Consider the following 18,180-nt stretch of genomic DNA (forward strand, 5'->3'; position numbering starts at 1 on the left):
TTCATTTATGTTAAATACATTTAAAAATCACTGAAGGGTTGGGCTAGGAAGCCTCACCTTATGAAATTCTTTTGCCTTTGCTCTGTTTTGAGCATAAGCTTCTTGCTTTGCTTTCTCTTCCTTTTGTTGTTGTACTTCAGATAACTGATTGTATAACCTATAAAATATTCACCAGATTAGGTGTAAATAGTGCAGCAGAATAGGAGAATCACTAGGACACAGCAAACCAAGTACCTTAGAGCCCTTTTGTGCATTAGGGCTTGTGCCATCCTTCTGTCTTCAGGAAAACACACCTTAACTTTATTCACAGCCTTGAGGCCACTTATTAAGGAACCTGAGAAAAGAACAAGTGTTTTTTTTTTCCTTTTGTAACACCTCTCCTTCAGACCCTACATCCAAATCTTCCTTAGTTTCTGTGCCCTACTTCCCCTTCCTCCACACCTCCCTCCATCCCCTTGTCTCCTATCCAGATACCCTTTTTTTTTTTACCTCACTTAAATGAGATCATTATTGAAACATGGGCATTCACTGTTGGTGGAAATTCAAAACCAAAAAAAAAAAAAATATCAGCACAATTAGCTAAGCTCCCAGAGGCAGCCTGTATACTCACAGATAACTGGATAACTCATAGTAAAGCAAAGAGGCTGGAACCTTAGATTTGATCCTTTGATCCATTGAAGATCAATACTTTGAACATACCTTTACCTGTAGATGGCTTTTCCTTAACTGTTTTGAGTTGGGAATGTTCACAAACTCGAGTTTTATTCCGTATTTCTTTCTGCCTTTGGTAGGATCTCTCTATAAATGATTTTTTTCTCTTAACAAATGCTTCTTGTAAGCTCTCTGGCATGGCTGTAAATTTTGGGGAAATGTTAAATAAATCTTCACATTTAATCTTACACCAACTGCAGGCAGATGCCATTTTTTGTAATTAAGATACCTGTTGATCCTGTTGATCTATCCTTAGAAAGCTCTGACACAAGTGGATAAACAGAGGTTTCTGACACAACAGGCAGAAATTCACTCACCTAATTGGGAAGAAAGTCCAAGATGAGTAAGTAGTTTGGTGTAACCAACTTTCTAAAAAAGGCTCTTCAGTTGCCAGCTTCACTATACCCAAATACAGCCAACTATTACTGCTTGTTTGCCAATATAGTAATATCTCGGTTCACGTATACTTCTGTTCACTAACAAAAGCATTTAGCAAAACCTGTTCATATGTATGAACAAACATTCTGAGTGTGATCCTAGTGCTAAGTGATAAATTTCTTGCACCTTAGGTTTATCTGATGAGCAGTTCCTGGAAACAGACACAGGATGGCATACTTGTGTACTTTATCTCAGCATATATACCCTTTATTGACTACCTTAAGAAATTTTGGTTACTTTATAGGTAGAAATTGCCTTTTTTGCCATCAAAAGACTAGTAACATAAAAACCCGTTCTACCAAACTAAATCCACACCTATAATCCCAGCAACTAAGGTGAGACTTGCAAATTTAGGGTTCCCCTATGCAAGTAAAACTGGAGACATACCTGTGTAAACCTGTGTAAAGGTCCTGACCTTTAAAGTGTTTTAAACACACAAGCAAAAAAATCTAGCTGGGAAACAGGAGTCTGTCTAAAGGTGTCTACTACCATTCTAACTAAACGACAAGTAAGGTAATTGATTAGTAGCTAGAGAAAATTTTTTTCTTTAGAATTTTTGACTGAGAATTTGCTGGTTTCCATGGGAAAGGGGCGGCATAAATTCTACTTAAGTCTTAATAGCTTCACACTTTAGAATGTACATTGTACAGGGAGCAAACCAGTACATTCAGACTTTGAAAGCTTTTCCTAGCCACAGTCAATTTCTGCTGTGACTATATAGTTTATTGCATTTACATATAATTAAAGAATCTGCAGGTAATTTTAAGGTGAGGGAAGTGAGGATTAGTATCCTTTTTGTCTCAGTCTTCAGTTGGGTTCCTGTATGAGGTGTATTCACAATAATGAGTGCTATAAAACTTACCTGAAAGCAGCTTTTTGTTTCATTCTCTGTCTTTTCTTCAAGGGTTAGGTTTGCAAAATCTGTTTCAGCAATACTGATATCACTGTTGCTTACTAAAGTAAGTTCTGGTTCTTCCATTATACCGTGGCCAGATTCTGTCTCCTATGCAGTACAATTCAAAAAACCAAAAATATATACACATTACATGTGCAAATAGATGTAAGTGTAAAAAATATCTTAAGTTGTAGGAGATCAACAGATTAGATTTCCCTTTAGGCATTCCTCATCACTAAGAGAAGACTTTGGAGCCTTAAAATATTGCAAGGATCACAAATCTGAATGGTCATGATTGGACAGGTTGGCTGGGGGTTTTACATATCCTATCTAAAGAGAACACTGCCTAATTGGTTTCAGGCACATGCAGACCAACCACTCTTGACAGGTTATATATTTTTCAAAACAGTTTTTAATTTTAATTTAATTTTAATTTAAGGAAGTATTTAGTTTCATACACAGTAATTTAAAAACAGAGATACAAGACAAGCAGCCAAAGAATACATCTATGGCCTAGATGGAGCCCTTATTTTAAAGCTCCATTGTCATATGTGAAAGGAGATGCGCTTGCAAGAAATTGAAAGCCTTGTCCAGTTGGCCAAGCAAGTCATAAACTTGCTAACAAGACAAACGTTACAACAGTTATCCCAACGATAGATTCAGTTCAAGGGTCAACACTGAAAGCACACACTGATTATGTGTTAGAAAAGGGTTATCTGGATAGGCAAGGAAGATCATTTATAAAATTCTTTTTCAAACTTTGGAATTTCCTCATTTTATTTTAGGAATATTCAGTAACTTTGTTATTTCTCTCACATTTTGTTTCAAAAGTTCCTCCTAAAAAGGAACTTAAAACACTGTTTAATAAACAGAGATCTCACTTACCCAGAAAGGAATAGAGTTCCGTAGTGAAAATGATGCAGAACTTCGAAAGGGCTCAGCCACTGTTGGCTGGGATAGATTTTTTATGATTTCTGGAGTTTCAATTAAATTCTCAAAATATTTTTCATTTTGGATACTTAATGACTGTGGTGTCTGATCTGAAGTTCCCATTTCTATTGTTCTTACACATAATTGAGAGTCAGTTTCTTCTATGTGTGGATTTATAGCTAAAATCCGATAGGTTTCATTTTTATCATCTTCAGAGAGTCCTTGACTTTGTAAAATTGTAACATTGTCTCTTTTTGATAGGTCTTCAAAGCTCACCTTTTCATCTTTGCTTTCTGTTGGTAGATGGTGCTTTATGCAGCACTCACTAGAGGTAGAACCACACGGAGTGCTATGCTGTACACGTAACTGATGAAATGTATTGGTCTCATCTGATGAACTACAGGCTGAACTTAAGTTTCCTATAGACACGGGGAAATGAACATTTTTTTTCTTATTTTGTAGTGTTTCAGTCTGTTTTTCCAACAGATGGTCCTCATTTTTCATGCCTTGAAAAGAATCTCTTGATTCAATGCTAAAAATACTTGGCAGATCAGCATGCTGGCTCCCCTCCTGTGAGGAAAATTCTGGCAGAAGTTGTTGAAAAGATTGTTCAGATCCTGCATTAAAAAATTTTAAAAAATCAATCCTTACATAAAACAATTATTGGTAGTCTCTCATAGTTTCAGTAATTACACATGAAGTCAGGTTATAATATTAGAAGTGACAACTGATATATATAAACATGGATAGGAAGATGATAATGATTTTCCAGTAACCCTACAGCTCACATTCTATACTCTCTCCTTAATCCTTAGGATTTTTCCCTTATGAAAGGACTGATCATTGATTTTTAAAATTTAAAATTTAAATTTATAGTAACAGCATAAGATACACTCCTAACATTCTTAAAATACGATTTTGTTAATTTAGGAGCAGTGTTGTATGGATCTCTAAGATGTATTTCTTTTGCAAAATTGATGCCTTACGCCTATTACCCAATCCTAACTTTCTAATTTGTTTCTATAAACGTATTTCCACTTTTGTATCATTTTGGATAGTATTAAGATTTTAAAACATTAGATGTCTTTCAGTAACATATTTTAAGTTTTTGGGGCTGGGATAGCTCAGAGCATTCGTATTCGTAAGATCCTAGATTTAATACCCAGTGTCAACGAGAGGAAAAGAAGGCTCTAAGCAGTTTTTATAACGCTAGGTTTTAATAAGAAGCATTAAAAATTGAGAAACAGGGTAAATACATAACTAATAATTTCATAAAGCAGTATATTCATGAACTCTGTACCCAAAAGTGGAAATACATCATAATTTACACATCATCCTTTCAAACTGCTAAGCTATACAAATATTTCTATATAGTAATTTGATTGTAAAAGATAGAAGGAACCTGTTTTCCCTTTTTAATATCCTTAATTGAACATTTGATTTTAACAGAAATATTTAGAATAAAATATGCACCCATGTATGCAAATAAATGACATATATGAAAACTTTGTACAAAAAGTTCTAATAGAAGGATAGAATTAAATGGTCAGAAATAAGAAACTCTTGATTTTGATCTTTTAAAGTTCAGTATTACAAAAATGTAAACCAAAGAGCTTAGACATGGTGGCACATGCCTGTAATTTAGGATATCAGGAGGCTGAGGAAAACTGCCACAAGCTAGAGGCCAGCCTGGGTTATGTAGTGAGTTTAAGGCCAGCCTGAACTATGTAGAGGGGCTTTATCTCAAAAACAAAACAAAACAAAACCAAATAAACAACAAAAATAGAAACTAAGCACATGTTCTGTTATTTAATTCATAAAGAGTATCCTGAGTAATACTGAAGACACTCATGGAGACAAAGCAACAGGTGCTATGCATAATTCCCAAGGAAATGTTAAATATATATGTATATCAGGTTTTATTTAACTTTTTCTTAGCCAAACCTACCTTCAATAGTTTCTGTAGCAAAACTCTGAGCAGCAGCATGAGCCACGTTAGGGTCTGGTTGCTGGTTAACGCTAATGTTAAAAGAATGCAAGCTGGTCCTCCTCAATGCTGTAAAAGAAACTGCACTTCTGGATGATATACCAGCACACGGTGTTTCAGATGAAGAATCTGAGCCCTGACAGAAAACAACAGAGAATGGTTGAAATACTGATTATGTACTATTAGCTGAATCAATCAATGCTGTATTACTTTACTACTTTATCATGCTAATAACTTGCTTTTTCAAAAACCCAATTCTTCCTATCAGTCAATATATCCACCAGCTAAAGATATAGTTGGATAGGACAAAACTCTAATGTAGCTGCTTTTATCTAGGTTCCACAGTCCAGTCATTTGGGTAGCTTCCAAAATAAACATAGTATCTGAGTGCTCTCAATAACTCATTTAACTGGTCTGAGTAAAATCTGAGCACTGGAATTTTTAAAGTTTTCCTTGTGATTCTAATAGTGTGCTAAGGTTAACCATTGTTCTACAAAAGAAAAAATTCAAACTGCTCTTTGATATTCACTACACTGGAGCATCTAGTTTAATATACCTGGTAAAAATCTCTGTTGTCTTGAGAAATCCCAGAGGATGATGATGATAAGTCAAAATCTGGATGTGGTTCTAATGGTTTAAAGAGCTGATGATGCAAATTTGGAAAAATGTGTTCTAGTTCAGGGAAGTCAACTGTTGGAATTGTGAGGGGAAAAAAAGAATTTTTTTTTAAGATTTAAAGTAAAACCTAAAAAGTAGTACAAAGAACAGTCATTAAAAACTTTTTTGATAACTGTAAGGCAACAAAATTCTATTTTATTCATGATCAGTAAATGCTTTCAAGTTAACTCCTATCAGGATTATTTCCAAGGTAAAAAACCCAACCCAACCCAGTCCAACCCCAGGTGCTGTAAGGGACTAAAGCTTTCTCACATTAATTAGGATTAAGAGGCACATATAACCACTGCTTTGCTATAAGCAATTGGATGCCAAACCTATGGCACATGTGCAAAGTGGGTTGTTAACAATGAAAGCTCTAAAAGGTTTGCCCTCACTGCTATAAGCTTTGATGTTCTCACTTAGTCCACTTCAGAACAATGATTAAAAGAAGGAAAAAGCAGAAAGGTTCACTGTACTCTTCTGTTAGCGTGGGCAAGACATTGTAGTTTATGTGCATATCTCATTTCATCTCCAACATCATTTTTTTTTTTAAATCGGTACCAGGGATTGAACTCACGACTGCCCGCTTGCAAGGCAGGTGCTTATGCCGCTGAGTTAAATCCCCAGCCCCTCCAACATCATTCTTTTTATGAAAGATGAAAAAGTTAACTTGCCTATCGTTTCACAGCTAGGAAATAGTCTCAACTCTGAGTTGAACCAAGATTTTTCTGATTTCTGAATTTTACCCAGACTCAGCTGTAAGACCTAACTTGCAGAAAGTAAAGATTTGGTCACTAATATCCTCTACATGTTCTTCAATCAGTCAAATTGGGTTCACATCCCTCTTTCACTAATCATCAATATTTCCTGTGGTCTATGTATGCCTGGCAGGCCATAAGAACATGAAGTTTAGACAACATTTACTAAAGACTAAAAAGGATAAGAGGTACAAAAGAACTCATCCATCAATACATATGTCATATATTACCCCCGCCCCCTTTGGTACCAGGGATCAAACTCAGGACCCCTGTGCTTGCCAGGCATGCACTTGTACCACTGAGCTAAGTTTCTGGCCCTAGTTTTTCTTTTCTCATGAGTACTTTTTTTGGCATATGCTCTTTCTCTCTGTCTCTGTGTGTATGTATTTTTATTCCCTCCCTTTAAAATATTTTTACCCTGAAAGTGTGTTTTCTCAGGTATCCAAGTTGCTTTATTTATGTCCTTGTCTATGACCTGTTCACAATGTGTGTATCCAGGTGTAAATTCTTCTACTGCAGGCAACGGAGATTTATAGACATCTGAAGAGTTCTGCTGCTGATAAATAACTTGTGTTGAAGGAACTATAGAACTTAAAATATCTGTTTCTTCTTTACTGGTGACAGGTTCTTGTTCTGAATGGCCCATGTATTCTGAAAATGGATCTGAAATTTGAGTTAAATGAAAACTTTTAATTGATATTAACACTGTATTCCTTTTGACAGTTTTACTTTTCTTTTCTTTTTTTTGAGACATGGTCTCGCTATGCAGTTCAGGCTGGTCCTGAGCTCATTATATAACCCAGCCACCCAAGTGCTGGGATTATAGGCATGTGCCACCATTTCAACAGGATGCTTCTTTAGAAACATAATTTAGAAAAAAAAAAAAAAAAAAAAAAAGAAACATAACTTAGGAGAGAAGTAAGGCAACATATATGGCTAATGGATCAGTACAACCAAAAGATTTCCTAGGAAAGAACTTCACTGAATGGGAAAATGGACAGTAGCAATATTTCTCAAGTTGTTAGGATCTAGAATTTGCTGTGTGACTTCCAGTCACTTTTAGAATATTACACTGAACAATACTATATTAGACACTGATACTTTAGTTTTGAGATTTAAACTCTCCCCTTCTCTGGTGCATTGTGAAAAAACAATGCTTTCTCTCACCACCGTGAATGATGTACTTTCATTCTCTTTACATTTTGATATTATTACCTGGATCTGTAAGGCTCAAATCTGTGTTTTCATAACTTAAAAAACTGCCAGTAGAAACAGTTATTGAAGCTAATGGCTCATGAGAAACATCTTGTGTTCCAGCCTAAAAATTAAAGGAAAATATTAGATCGTGATGTGTCAAGAAGTACAATATACAGAAAATTCAAAATCATCAACTTTAGCAGCTGTCAATTCTGAGCTCAGGTCAAGTGTAGAAACCTTCATAGTTATAAAGGTCAGTAGTAAAAACTTTTCATCATTGCTCAGAAATGTTTAGACACACACACACACACACACACACACACACACACACACACACACACCTTCAAATCTCATTCACCTATCAGAATGTCCTGTTACTCAGTTACCTTTATAAATGCACATGTGAACACACGCAGGGACACACACGCGCGCACACACACACACGCACACACACACACACACAACATAGCCCTATTTTAAATTATTTTACAAATCTGCTTCCCAGAACTATAGAGATCATGAATCAGGGAGACCGCAAAGTCTTCTGATGCTCAGATTTGGCTATTTTCATCATTGATCCACTTTGATAAGAGCAGATCTCAGAGAACATAGTTTTTCAGTAAACTAAAAAGAATATGAAACTACATAACTCTAAACAGTGTATGATGGTTGGCATCACTTTTAGAATACTATACTATGCACATCTATAATCCCAGGACTTGGGAGGCTGAAGCAGGAGAATCACCATGAGTTCAAGGCCAGCCTGAGGCACACAGTGAACCCAACGCCAGCCTGAACCACACAGCAAGACCCTATCTCAAAAAAATAAAAAATAAAAAAAGTGAGTGAGAAGGTATCACAAACCTTATCATCTGGTCTCACAGCCTGTCCCCGACACATGTGATCTGCCTCCTCTGCAGCATAACTTAACACGGCATGATTCTCAGCATCAGATTCCTTCACCTTGACTAAACAATGAATTTGGAATTCAAAAAGGAAAAATATTTTAGATTTGGACAAATTAAATTATTAACACTTCAAGGCGAACAATCCCTCTTTTCTTTTTTGGTTCTTAAAGTTGTTTTATCTTAGACCAAAAGAAAAAAATCACTTTCTTTTTCATTTAAAAACTAGGAAACACACACTACTTTTTTCTTTTTTTAAACTGTAGCTGTCACTGTTATCACATGAATAAGATCCTTTAAAATATTTGAACATTATGGGAAATGTTTTGTCCTTTTATGTGGAAAAGGAAGAATATTTGATTATGAACACAGTATGATTTGTAAGAGGATAAAATGCATATTAAAAAAAGATAAGCAAAAAAGACAAGCAAAAAAAAAGCAAAGTACAGTGACTGCTAATGAGTAATAGGACAAGAAGCAAATTAGTTTTCTTTCTTTTTTTTTTTTTTAGTACCAAGGATTGAACTCATGATCTCCCGCTTGCCAATCAGGCACTTATGCTGCTAAGCTAAACCCTCGGCCACTTACTTTTTTTTTCAAGAGGAGATCTCTCTCTTGGCTATGATGGTATTCAAATTCCTGGGCACAAGCAATCCTGTGTCATTGTTTGTCATTGCTGGGCCTGTACACCTGAGCCACCAAACTCTGACTCAATTTTTAAACTTTTGGTGTTGAGACTTGAACCCAGGGCCTTGTTATGCTAAGGACTCTACCACTAAGCCATACATCCAGCCCAATTTTTGCTTCTTTATACCTTTAAGTGCTTTCTTTAAGGATATTTTGATTAATACTTTATTATTTCTAATTATTTTGACATAGAACATAGATAAAATTATGTATGAATTACATTTCCTATTTCACTATGTTTTTATTAGCACAGTATATGTTTGTGGAGTGTAATATTTTATTCTTGTGTGAGATTGGTACATGTACATGACACATCTTGATTCCTTCTTTTAATCCCTTTTCTCAATGCTTCCTACTTCGCCTTTTGATCTCCTTCCCATTTTGGGAAACATCTATCACCTTATTTCCTATTATTTATCTTCTATTTTATTGTCTATAATTTGGGTTTCTCATGTTAAACAAATCATGTGATATTTAAGCTTGTTTGTCTGATTTATTTCACGCAACATTATGGTACATCCATTTTTCTATGAATCTACTTTCCTACAAATGACTCAAGTTTTCTTTCTTCATAGCAGAGTAATAGTCCACTGTGAATAAATACATCTTCTTTACTCATCTGTTGATGGACATATAGGCTGCTTCTAAGATTTAGCTATTATGAATTGTGCTGCCATAAATATGCATATGCATGTACCACTGTAATACAGTATCTTTACTCTTTGAAGATACCTAGAAGGGGAACAGCTGCTCTAACAGAATTTCTTTTAGTTTTTTGAAGAATCTCTACAACTGATTCATATAGTTGTTGTACTAGTTCACATTCCCACCAGCAGAAGCTACCCCTTCTCACAGCCTTGTTAGCTTTGATTTGATTCTTGATGACTGCCATTCTTTCTAGGGTAAAATGGAATCTCAGTGTTGTTTAATTTGCATTTCTCTAATGATCAGGGATGTTGAACATTTCATGTATTTATTGGTCATTTATATTTCTTCTGTGAAACATGTGGTCATTTTGCTTACCCATTTTTTACTGGGTCTTTATTTTGGGGGACATCTAATTTTGTTTTCTATGTATTCTAGATATTAGTACTCTGATGAATAATTGGCAAAATTTTTTTCCCATTCTGCAAGTTGTCTTTTCACTATGTTGGTTTTTTTTTTTTTTTTGGTTTGCAGAAGCTCTTTAATTTGATATTATTCCATCTGTAGATTCTTGGTACTATGTCTTGTGCAACCAAGTTTTGTTTTGCTTTGCTTTTTTGAGACCAGGTCTCACAGTGTAGCTCAAGCTGGTCTTGGATTTACATGAGGTTCAGGCTGGTCTTGTGGTGATCTTCCTGTCTCAGGCTCTTATGTACTGGAATTACAGGCTTGTGTCACCATGCCCAGCTGCAACAGTTTTTCTTAACCCTCCATCCCCAAGATACTGGAGATTATATTAGAGACTGATCTTAAGCCATTCACTGTCCCAAGCCCAGTTTCTGAAAGCCTTGCCAAGTTGCACAGGCTAGGCTTGACTTTTGATCTTCCAGGTCCAGCCACCCCAAGTTCTGAGATTAAAGGTGTGCGATGCCACACTCAGCCTGTCCTATTAATAATATTCAGGTATTCTGAGTTTATAGGAAAGCTGGCTGAGGCATACAGTCATCTGTGGTTCTGAAACAGGATAATAAAATTGCTCCAGTGACTATAAACAAAATTTCAGACTCGTGATTATCATTTTATTAAAAGAAAGCAGTATATATTAATAGTATGTTTCTTTTTTTCTAAAGAGAATTTTAATTTGCCAGGGATTTGGCTCAGTGGCGTAAGTGTCTGATCCTCGGTTCCCACCCCCCAAAAAAGAAAGTAAATAAATCTGAATTTTATTTATTTGCACTTGAAACTGAACTCATGACCTTGCACTACCAAGGCAGGTACTGTGCCGTTGAGCTATATCCCTGGCCCAACAGTATGTTTCTTAAATGTCTGTGTAAGAAATACTTTAAAAATGGCATTTCACAAATACATGTGTACACAAATACCTACATGTCTGTTAGTGTATGTGTGTATATAGAGACATAAACAACATTTGTATCATGCTTCATTAAAGCAAAAGTAGCAGCAAAGGCCAGTGCTTTGGGCATGCCGGGCAAGTACTCTATTATTTAGTACATCTCTGTCCCTTTCTCATTTTATTTTCACACGGGATTTCAGCTCAGTTGCCCAGACTGGCATTAACCTTGCAACCCTCCCATCTCACCTATGTTATTCTGGTTCATTAGAAAATGTATGATTGTAACTAAATGATTTAATGTCAGTTGGTTGCTTCTCTACATGCTGAATTTTAAAGAAAATGGGGGATGGTATTGTGAAGTTTTTGCTTATGTCTTAAGTAGTTCGTTTCAAAAGCAAGCTGGGAGACAAGAAGTAATCTGGGGTTTCTCAGTTCAATTTATCACTATTATTCAGTGTTACCTAATATACCTTCAAGACCATCCCAGAGGAAAGATGAGTGAACAAGGCAGCATCTGTGTGGTGGTCAGAAATGAAAAATAAAAGTAAGAGAAAGAAGCAAGGTCAGAATTATTTGAGATGCTGAAAAATTCAATGAAAGATGGAAGAGAAATATCATTAGTTGAGATATAATAAATCGACAGCAGAGATCCATGAATGCATCCCTAAAAAGAGTGAAAGCAACACCTTAAACAGTTATCTTCCTATGATATGCACAATTCACCATACTGGGCCTTTTAACAAAAGCAAAGGGTATCGAGTTTGTAGTTAGTATTCAATTTAAAAGCTGTTAAGAAATCAAAGTGTTGAGGCAGTGACAGGGAGGAAATAAGTAAAAAAACTAATGTCATTTCAAAAGAGAAATCTAAATCTAGGATGGCTATGCGAAAGAGAAAAGCAGCTCCTTGGCAGTCAGGAGCTGTGCTTGGACTATCAGGTAGGCACAGGCATTCTCCCATCAAACATCAACAATCTCACAGAACGCCACTCTAATCATGATTTAAGACATCAAATAATTCTTAAGATATTTCTTAGTACTGTTTAATTTTTAGAGTGCCAACTGTACAAAACTGGACCCTCATACTTCCTATTAGTACTTAAAGAATTTAGGAACAAAATTCACTTATTTTTTTTATAAACTTCACTTTCCTCATTCATTCAACTTTTTCTATACAGAAATAATATATGCCTAGTTTTTTTTTTATTTTAAAGAGGGCAAGATTAAACATAACAAAACAGATCATAAGGAAACAATTTTAAGAAACACGGATTTCAAAGCAAGTCCAATGGAGATCTTCACTATCATATAGTCTCTAGTCTTCCAAACATTTGTCCTGTCTTCACATAGTGAATACATACTGAACATTATAGCACTAATCTAATCAGAACAGGGTGATGAAGGCTTTTTTTAGGTTTTCAAGACCTGACATTAGGGAAGTCAACAATGGCTGCCATAATGTCTCTCATTGTCTTCGAAGTAGCTGTCCATATGTTTATGTATGCTGAAATTAAACATAAAAGACGAGACTAATATCACTCTGAAAAGTGAATAATAGTATTGCTAGATTTTATATCATAATGCAATTATGCATCTGGATATCTTAGTGTCTCTTCTTCAGAATTAGCACTGGATATCTTAGTGTCTCTTCTTCAGAATATGCGTTCATTACATCACACATATATAATCTGTTCCCGTAAACTGTTTAGAAATTCTCCGCATGTGTGTATCTCTACATGTATACCTATCCTTTCTGTATTATAGGGAAAAAGAGATCAAAACAAGACTACAAAACAAATTCCTAGAAAAACATGACATGAAAAAGACATATAAAACCACAATACTAGGTATTCTACAGTAGTTACTATGCTTTCTCTTGTTATTTTCAACAAACTGTCTACATCATCAGACATAATATAATTGAACATAGCATTACATAGCAATTTTAATGAAAACACAACATTGGAGACATTCTAGACATTGTAGCAGTTAATAATCAAACCGGAATGGGTATCTTACTACATCTTGTCATCATCTTCAGAGTAGTTACCTCCACTCTTACACTTGATACTATCAAGCATACCAAACTCTAATAAAATCAGTCAAGACAAAACAGTGGCTTAACTAATCAGCTTCAAATAACATCAGTCATAGTAAGACAATGTAAGTAATACAGGGCTTCAGTTTAAGTTAATAGGGAATTAAGGATATTTACCATAGTAGATTCTGCTATTTTGGGGATAGCTGTCTGTGCCCTCAAATCTAGTACGAGTAGACAGACCGGAAGAAAATAAAATCACAAAGCGATAAGACTAATGTGGTTTTTAAATCCTGATACACTATTAACAATGTTCTCTGCCTTTCTTTCTTAGGCAATTCATCCCCTTTCCCTTACTTAGGTTGCTTTGTAGGTTTTGGGTCCAACTAACGCCTTTAGTTTTTAGATTGGGGGGCAATCCGTTGTCTATCTAAGTGGTGTTGAACCTTTTTATCCCTTAGCTGATCTTGAGCTGTATTCTTTTACTTACTAAAGTCACAAGGTGTTCCACAAGGTGTTCCTTCCTTATAGGTAAGTATTTCTCCCCTGCACAAAAGTGTCATGACTTTCCAACCTATCTGCAGCTGCTAGATAAGTTGTCCCTATTTCTCTCTGGCTCCCGAGAACATAGAGCATTGTTTTCTCATCTTTGACTTTCAGTTTATTAACCCTCTTTCAGGTTGAGTATATTTCCTATTCAGAGCATCTCGATGAATCCTGTCTCCTGATCTACTCTGCCTGTGTTTCTTTTTTTTAGTATAACAAGGGCTATCTATATTAAAGATTATAGCCCACCTTCTCTGCCTCATCTCTGCTATTCTACTTTTCTGCTGTTTGTCGACTTTTCTCCTTCAGTCCACTGTCTGCCCCGTTCATTGAGGCCTCTCTGCCACTGTTGCTGGAATCCTGGTATTTTTTTCTATCTCTCTCTAGAATGTCCTTCAGTATTTTTTGTAGGGTTGGATTGGTGGCCATGAACTCCCACAGTTCCTCCTTGTCTTGGAAACATCTTGTTTCTCCATTCATTTTGAGAGACAGTTTTTCAGGGTATATCAATCTGGGATGGAGGTTATTTTCTTTCAGGGTTTAGACTACTTCACTCCAGGCTCTTCTTGATTTGATAGTTTGTGTTGAGAAGTCTGTCATTATTTGATGGATTTTCCTTCATAGGTGATCTGCTTCTTTTCTCTGGCCACTTTTAATATTCTGTTCTTGTGGTGAATTTCTGGGACCTTGATTATCATGTGTCTTGGTGTAGATCTGTTTTGGTTGTAGCTGGTTGGAGTTCTGTATGCCTCATTTATCTGGGTATCATTTCTTTTTCCTATGCTTGGGAAGTTTTCCTTAATTATTTCTGTGAATAGCCTTTGTAATTCATTTGTGGTTACTCCTGCTTTTTCACTCATGTTTTTTATTCTTAAATTACACATACTCTTGTCATCTTCTAGCCTTTGAATTGTTACTTCCTGATTCCTTATTTTTAAGAGGTCTTTTCTTTCATGATCACACATTGCAAATCTATCTTCAAGTTTTGAAAGGCTAACTTTATTTTCTGTCAAGACATTTTGCCAGCTTTCAATGGAGTTTTTAATTTCCTGGTAATCCCTTTGAATCTGTTTTGTGTATTCTAGATTTTGTATATATTCTTCACCAAAGGTGTCTCTTCCTTTTCTGGGTTTCTCCATTCTTCCATCTGTGTTTCCTTGAGATGGGCTTAGCATTTCTTCTATTAATCTTTTTATATCTTGCCTCACTTGGATTAGAATTTCAGTTTTAAGTTCATCTATCAGGTCACAAAGATATTTATGCTGTGTCCAATATTGCATGATTGCTATACTGGATCTCTTCTATATTTACCTCTCCTGGACTTATTTTCCCAGGGTCAGCAGTTGGAGGTTTTTAATTTTTTTTCTTTTGTCATGTTTCTGGTTTTTTTCAGACAAGTGTATGGTGGAGGTCTCAGGTCCTCTCTATTGCTTACGGTTTTTCTAAAGCATGCTGGCTGGGGGTTTCCTGCCAGTTTACTGTTATTGGAGGTGCGTGCAAGGACTGTTGGCTGGCTACTCTTCTCTGTGCCAGTCAACCGGCAATTGCCTTCAGCATGTTAGTCTATGCTTTGCAGAAGTAACCGGTTCAGGACAAGTTCGTCCGTGACTATTGGGTCCTGACCAGAGGCGTGACTCAGCCCAAACAGGTCCCACCAGTCCTTTGGGTCTTGTGGCAGCGGACTTAGGACTATCCTGCCCTACTCCCATATGTCTTTCAGCTGGTCACACCCACTGCGAGACACAATTTCCAGCACTCATCGTGAATTAATGCTGTTCTCCACCTTTGCTCTACTCCACACTGTGCCTCATCCTACTGCAAAGGGTCCCGGGACTTATCAACTGCCGTTATTGGCGGCTGCAGCTTCAGCAGGACCGTGGATCCTGTGACTCCACAGCACGCCCAGCACAGTGTGGGACCGGTCTTTTTTTTCTTTTTTTTTTTGGTTTTTTTCATTTTTTATCAGTACCAGGGATCGAACTCAGGTCTGCCTGCTTGCAAGGCAGGCGCTTATGCCACTGAGCTGAATCCCCAGCCCGTGGGACCGGTCTTAGTAAGCTGTCCGGCTCCAGCCCTCCACCTGTATTTTTCCTTCCTCTTCCCCTTTTTCATTTTCCTCAGTTTCCTCCTGGGTCACAAGAATCCTTCTCTCCTTGTCTGGCCCTCTCCATGTTTTCAAATTCCAGCGTTTTTCCCAGAGAGGCTCTCTACCCAGCTACCTATCATGCCACCATCTTGTCAATGTGCCTAGTTTTTAAAAAGAGTTACAATACTTGAACATATAGAATGTGAAACCTATTCTTCAATAAAAGTAAAGCTGTATCAACATTTTGATGATTATCATTCTAGATAATTTTCTAAACTATTGCCTAAACAAAGATTTTTAATTTAAAAAAACAAGGGGGAAAAGGATAAATTTGATACAGAATTTTAAAAAAAGAAATTCATACTAGCTAATAAATTGTGTTATTATCTTGAAAATAGTTGTTCAGATTACAAGATTTAAGCATTAAAAAGTGATCAAATAATCCAACAATGAAAAGACAAACAAGACTTTTTTTCCCACATCACCTTTGCTTTTTTTTTAAAAAGCATACTAATTTTTTTAATTGACATCTAAGTACACACTTCACCACTGAGCTATACCTGCAGTTCTTGCCTTATTTTAATTTTAACAATTTTATTTTATTTGTAGCATTTAGGACTGAATGAAGGGAATGCTACGCTATATCCCCAGCCACTTTTTTTTTTTGGATACAGGGACTAAGTTATCCAGGCTGGCCTTGAACTTATAATCCTTCAGCCTCAGCCTTTCAGATGCACAGATTACAGGAATGTGCTGTGATGCACAGTCTTGCCCCTGTTACTTTTTAATAACAGCATACAGCAACAGAATATGTGTGATTTGATTAGCAATACTTAATGAGCTTATTTGCCAGTAGTATAATCTTACAAAATGAATATACTTGGGTCCGCACATCCTCAGGCACATGATTCTATTGTCTCACCTGCTTCATCATCGTAGTCATCACCACAGACTTGATCCTGAGTAGCTGGTTGAAGATCATCAAATGGATCACTGGGCTGTGGGCTCCCAAGGAAACTCTGTTCTCGGCTTACCGAGACTCTCAAGGGGTCTCTCTCTTGACAAAACTCTGATTTACCTGAAAAGAAAGAAAATAAACTGACTCATTAGATTTCTACTTAAAAGTGGAGTGGTAAGCAGCAGAGAACAAGCCTCTCTGAGATTCACAGTTCAGACACTGGAATATAACATCGTGAGGAAGGCAAGAAGGAAGGGAGTTGAGTCCCCTGGATCCAGGAAGAATCTGAAGTCAACACAGAGAGTAAAAGAAAAAGCTTAAAAAAGGCAGTAGCTGGCAGCACCTTCACCCTGAGACTGGAGAACTGAACAAGAGGAGCTGTTTGAACCTGGGGATGAATGGTCACTTTGACAGTGAGAACTGGCAACACCAAAGGTCTCTGCACAGAGACATGGCAGTGGAGGACTGCACTGCCTGGTGCTGATAATTCATGACTGAGATTAACTAAGGGTCATGGAAAACACAGTGGCACAGTGCCAGTGCCAAAGAACCAAGGACTAAGTCAATCAAGCAACAACTTTTCATCTCCAACGAACTGAAGAGGTAAGGTCTTCCAACAGATTCAAAACCCAAAAGTCAGCTGCACCTGGAAGATATCTCCCCCTAAGGTTTCTAAATATCATCAATAAAGCAACACACCCTAGGCAACTTACAAGCATCACCCCAGGAATGAAGCTCAAAAGAGAGAAAATGAGAAGACACTTAAGCAAAATGAAACCTCAGACATCCTGTACACCAAAGGCAAACCCAGGGGACAATGAGGTCAGACAATCCAAAAGCCCCCACCAGGTCTCTCTGAAGTGGAAACAAAGAAACAAAAAAAATTGAATAAGGCTCTGGAAAAAATGAAATCAGAAGTAATCTCTCAGATAACTACAGAGATTACCAAAATACACACACCATGCTTAGCAATGCTAGAGCAGACACAGACAAAAAAAGCAAAAAACAAACAAACAAGATGAGCTTAAGCACATTATGGAAACTCAGCACAGGAAAAAAAATGGAATTCTTCAAGTAGATATCCAGAAGATTAAGGGATTTAGCTCAGCAGCATAAGCACCTGCCTTGTAAGCAGGTGGTGGTGAGTTCGATCCCTGGTACCGGTAAAAATGAAAAAGACAAAAAAAAAAAAAAAAAAAACTCCATTGAAAGTATTCAAAGCAGATTAGGCCAATGGGAGGACAGAATTTCAGATATTGAAGACGGCTTGCAGTTAGTGACTAGGAAAAGAAAAATTTCTCAAAAATAGTAAAGAACCATGAGAAATCAATCCGGCAGCGGCTAGATGAGACAAAGAAGGAAAACTTAAGATTAATTGGAGTCAATGAACA

General features: G+C 36.6%; 1 protein-coding gene and 2 non-coding genes across 8 annotated transcripts in view; all 3 read right to left on the minus strand.

Annotated features, from left to right (window-relative positions):
• Positions 1–18,180, minus strand: part of Cep295 (centrosomal protein 295) — a 58,721-nt gene that overhangs the window by 131 nt on the left and 40,410 nt on the right. For 4 of the 6 annotated variants that reach the window (XM_013151142.3, XM_063256228.1, XM_063256231.1 and 1 more), the window contains 12 exons: positions 16,754–16,909; positions 8,438–8,541; positions 7,592–7,694; positions 6,794–7,039; positions 5,518–5,651; positions 4,923–5,097; positions 2,930–3,591; positions 2,012–2,152; positions 941–1,028; positions 700–852; positions 235–334; positions 58–157 (listed from right to left, as the gene is read on the minus strand). In XM_013151142.3, the coding sequence (XP_013006596.2) occupies positions 58–157; positions 235–334; positions 700–852; positions 941–1,028; positions 2,012–2,152; positions 2,930–3,591; positions 4,923–5,097; positions 5,518–5,651; positions 6,794–7,039; positions 7,592–7,694; positions 8,438–8,541; positions 16,754–16,909 (2,162 nt within the window). Of the gene's footprint in view, positions 1–57; positions 158–234; positions 853–940; positions 1,029–2,011; positions 2,153–2,929; positions 3,592–4,922; positions 5,098–5,517; positions 5,652–6,793; positions 7,040–7,591; positions 7,695–8,437; positions 8,542–16,753; positions 16,910–18,180 lie in introns of those variants that run through there. The other 2 variants (XM_063256230.1, XR_010049776.1) reach the window with 2 other exon arrangements.
• Positions 7,787–7,856, minus strand: LOC111756415 (small nucleolar RNA U2-30). Its single transcript, XR_002790897.1, has one exon. It is a non-coding gene; the product is annotated as a small nucleolar RNA U2-30 (small nucleolar RNA).
• On the minus strand, positions 8,073–8,152 carry LOC111756416 (small nucleolar RNA U2-19). The gene has a single exon (XR_002790898.1). It is a non-coding gene; the product is annotated as a small nucleolar RNA U2-19 (small nucleolar RNA).

Source organism: Cavia porcellus, unplaced genomic scaffold, assembly GCF_034190915.1.
Source record: "Cavia porcellus strain 051 isolate PalLab524CR breed Dunkin Hartley unplaced genomic scaffold, mCavPor4.1 scaffold_9, whole genome shotgun sequence".
In the NCBI taxonomy this organism is placed as follows: domain Eukaryota; kingdom Metazoa; phylum Chordata; class Mammalia; order Rodentia; family Caviidae; genus Cavia; species Cavia porcellus.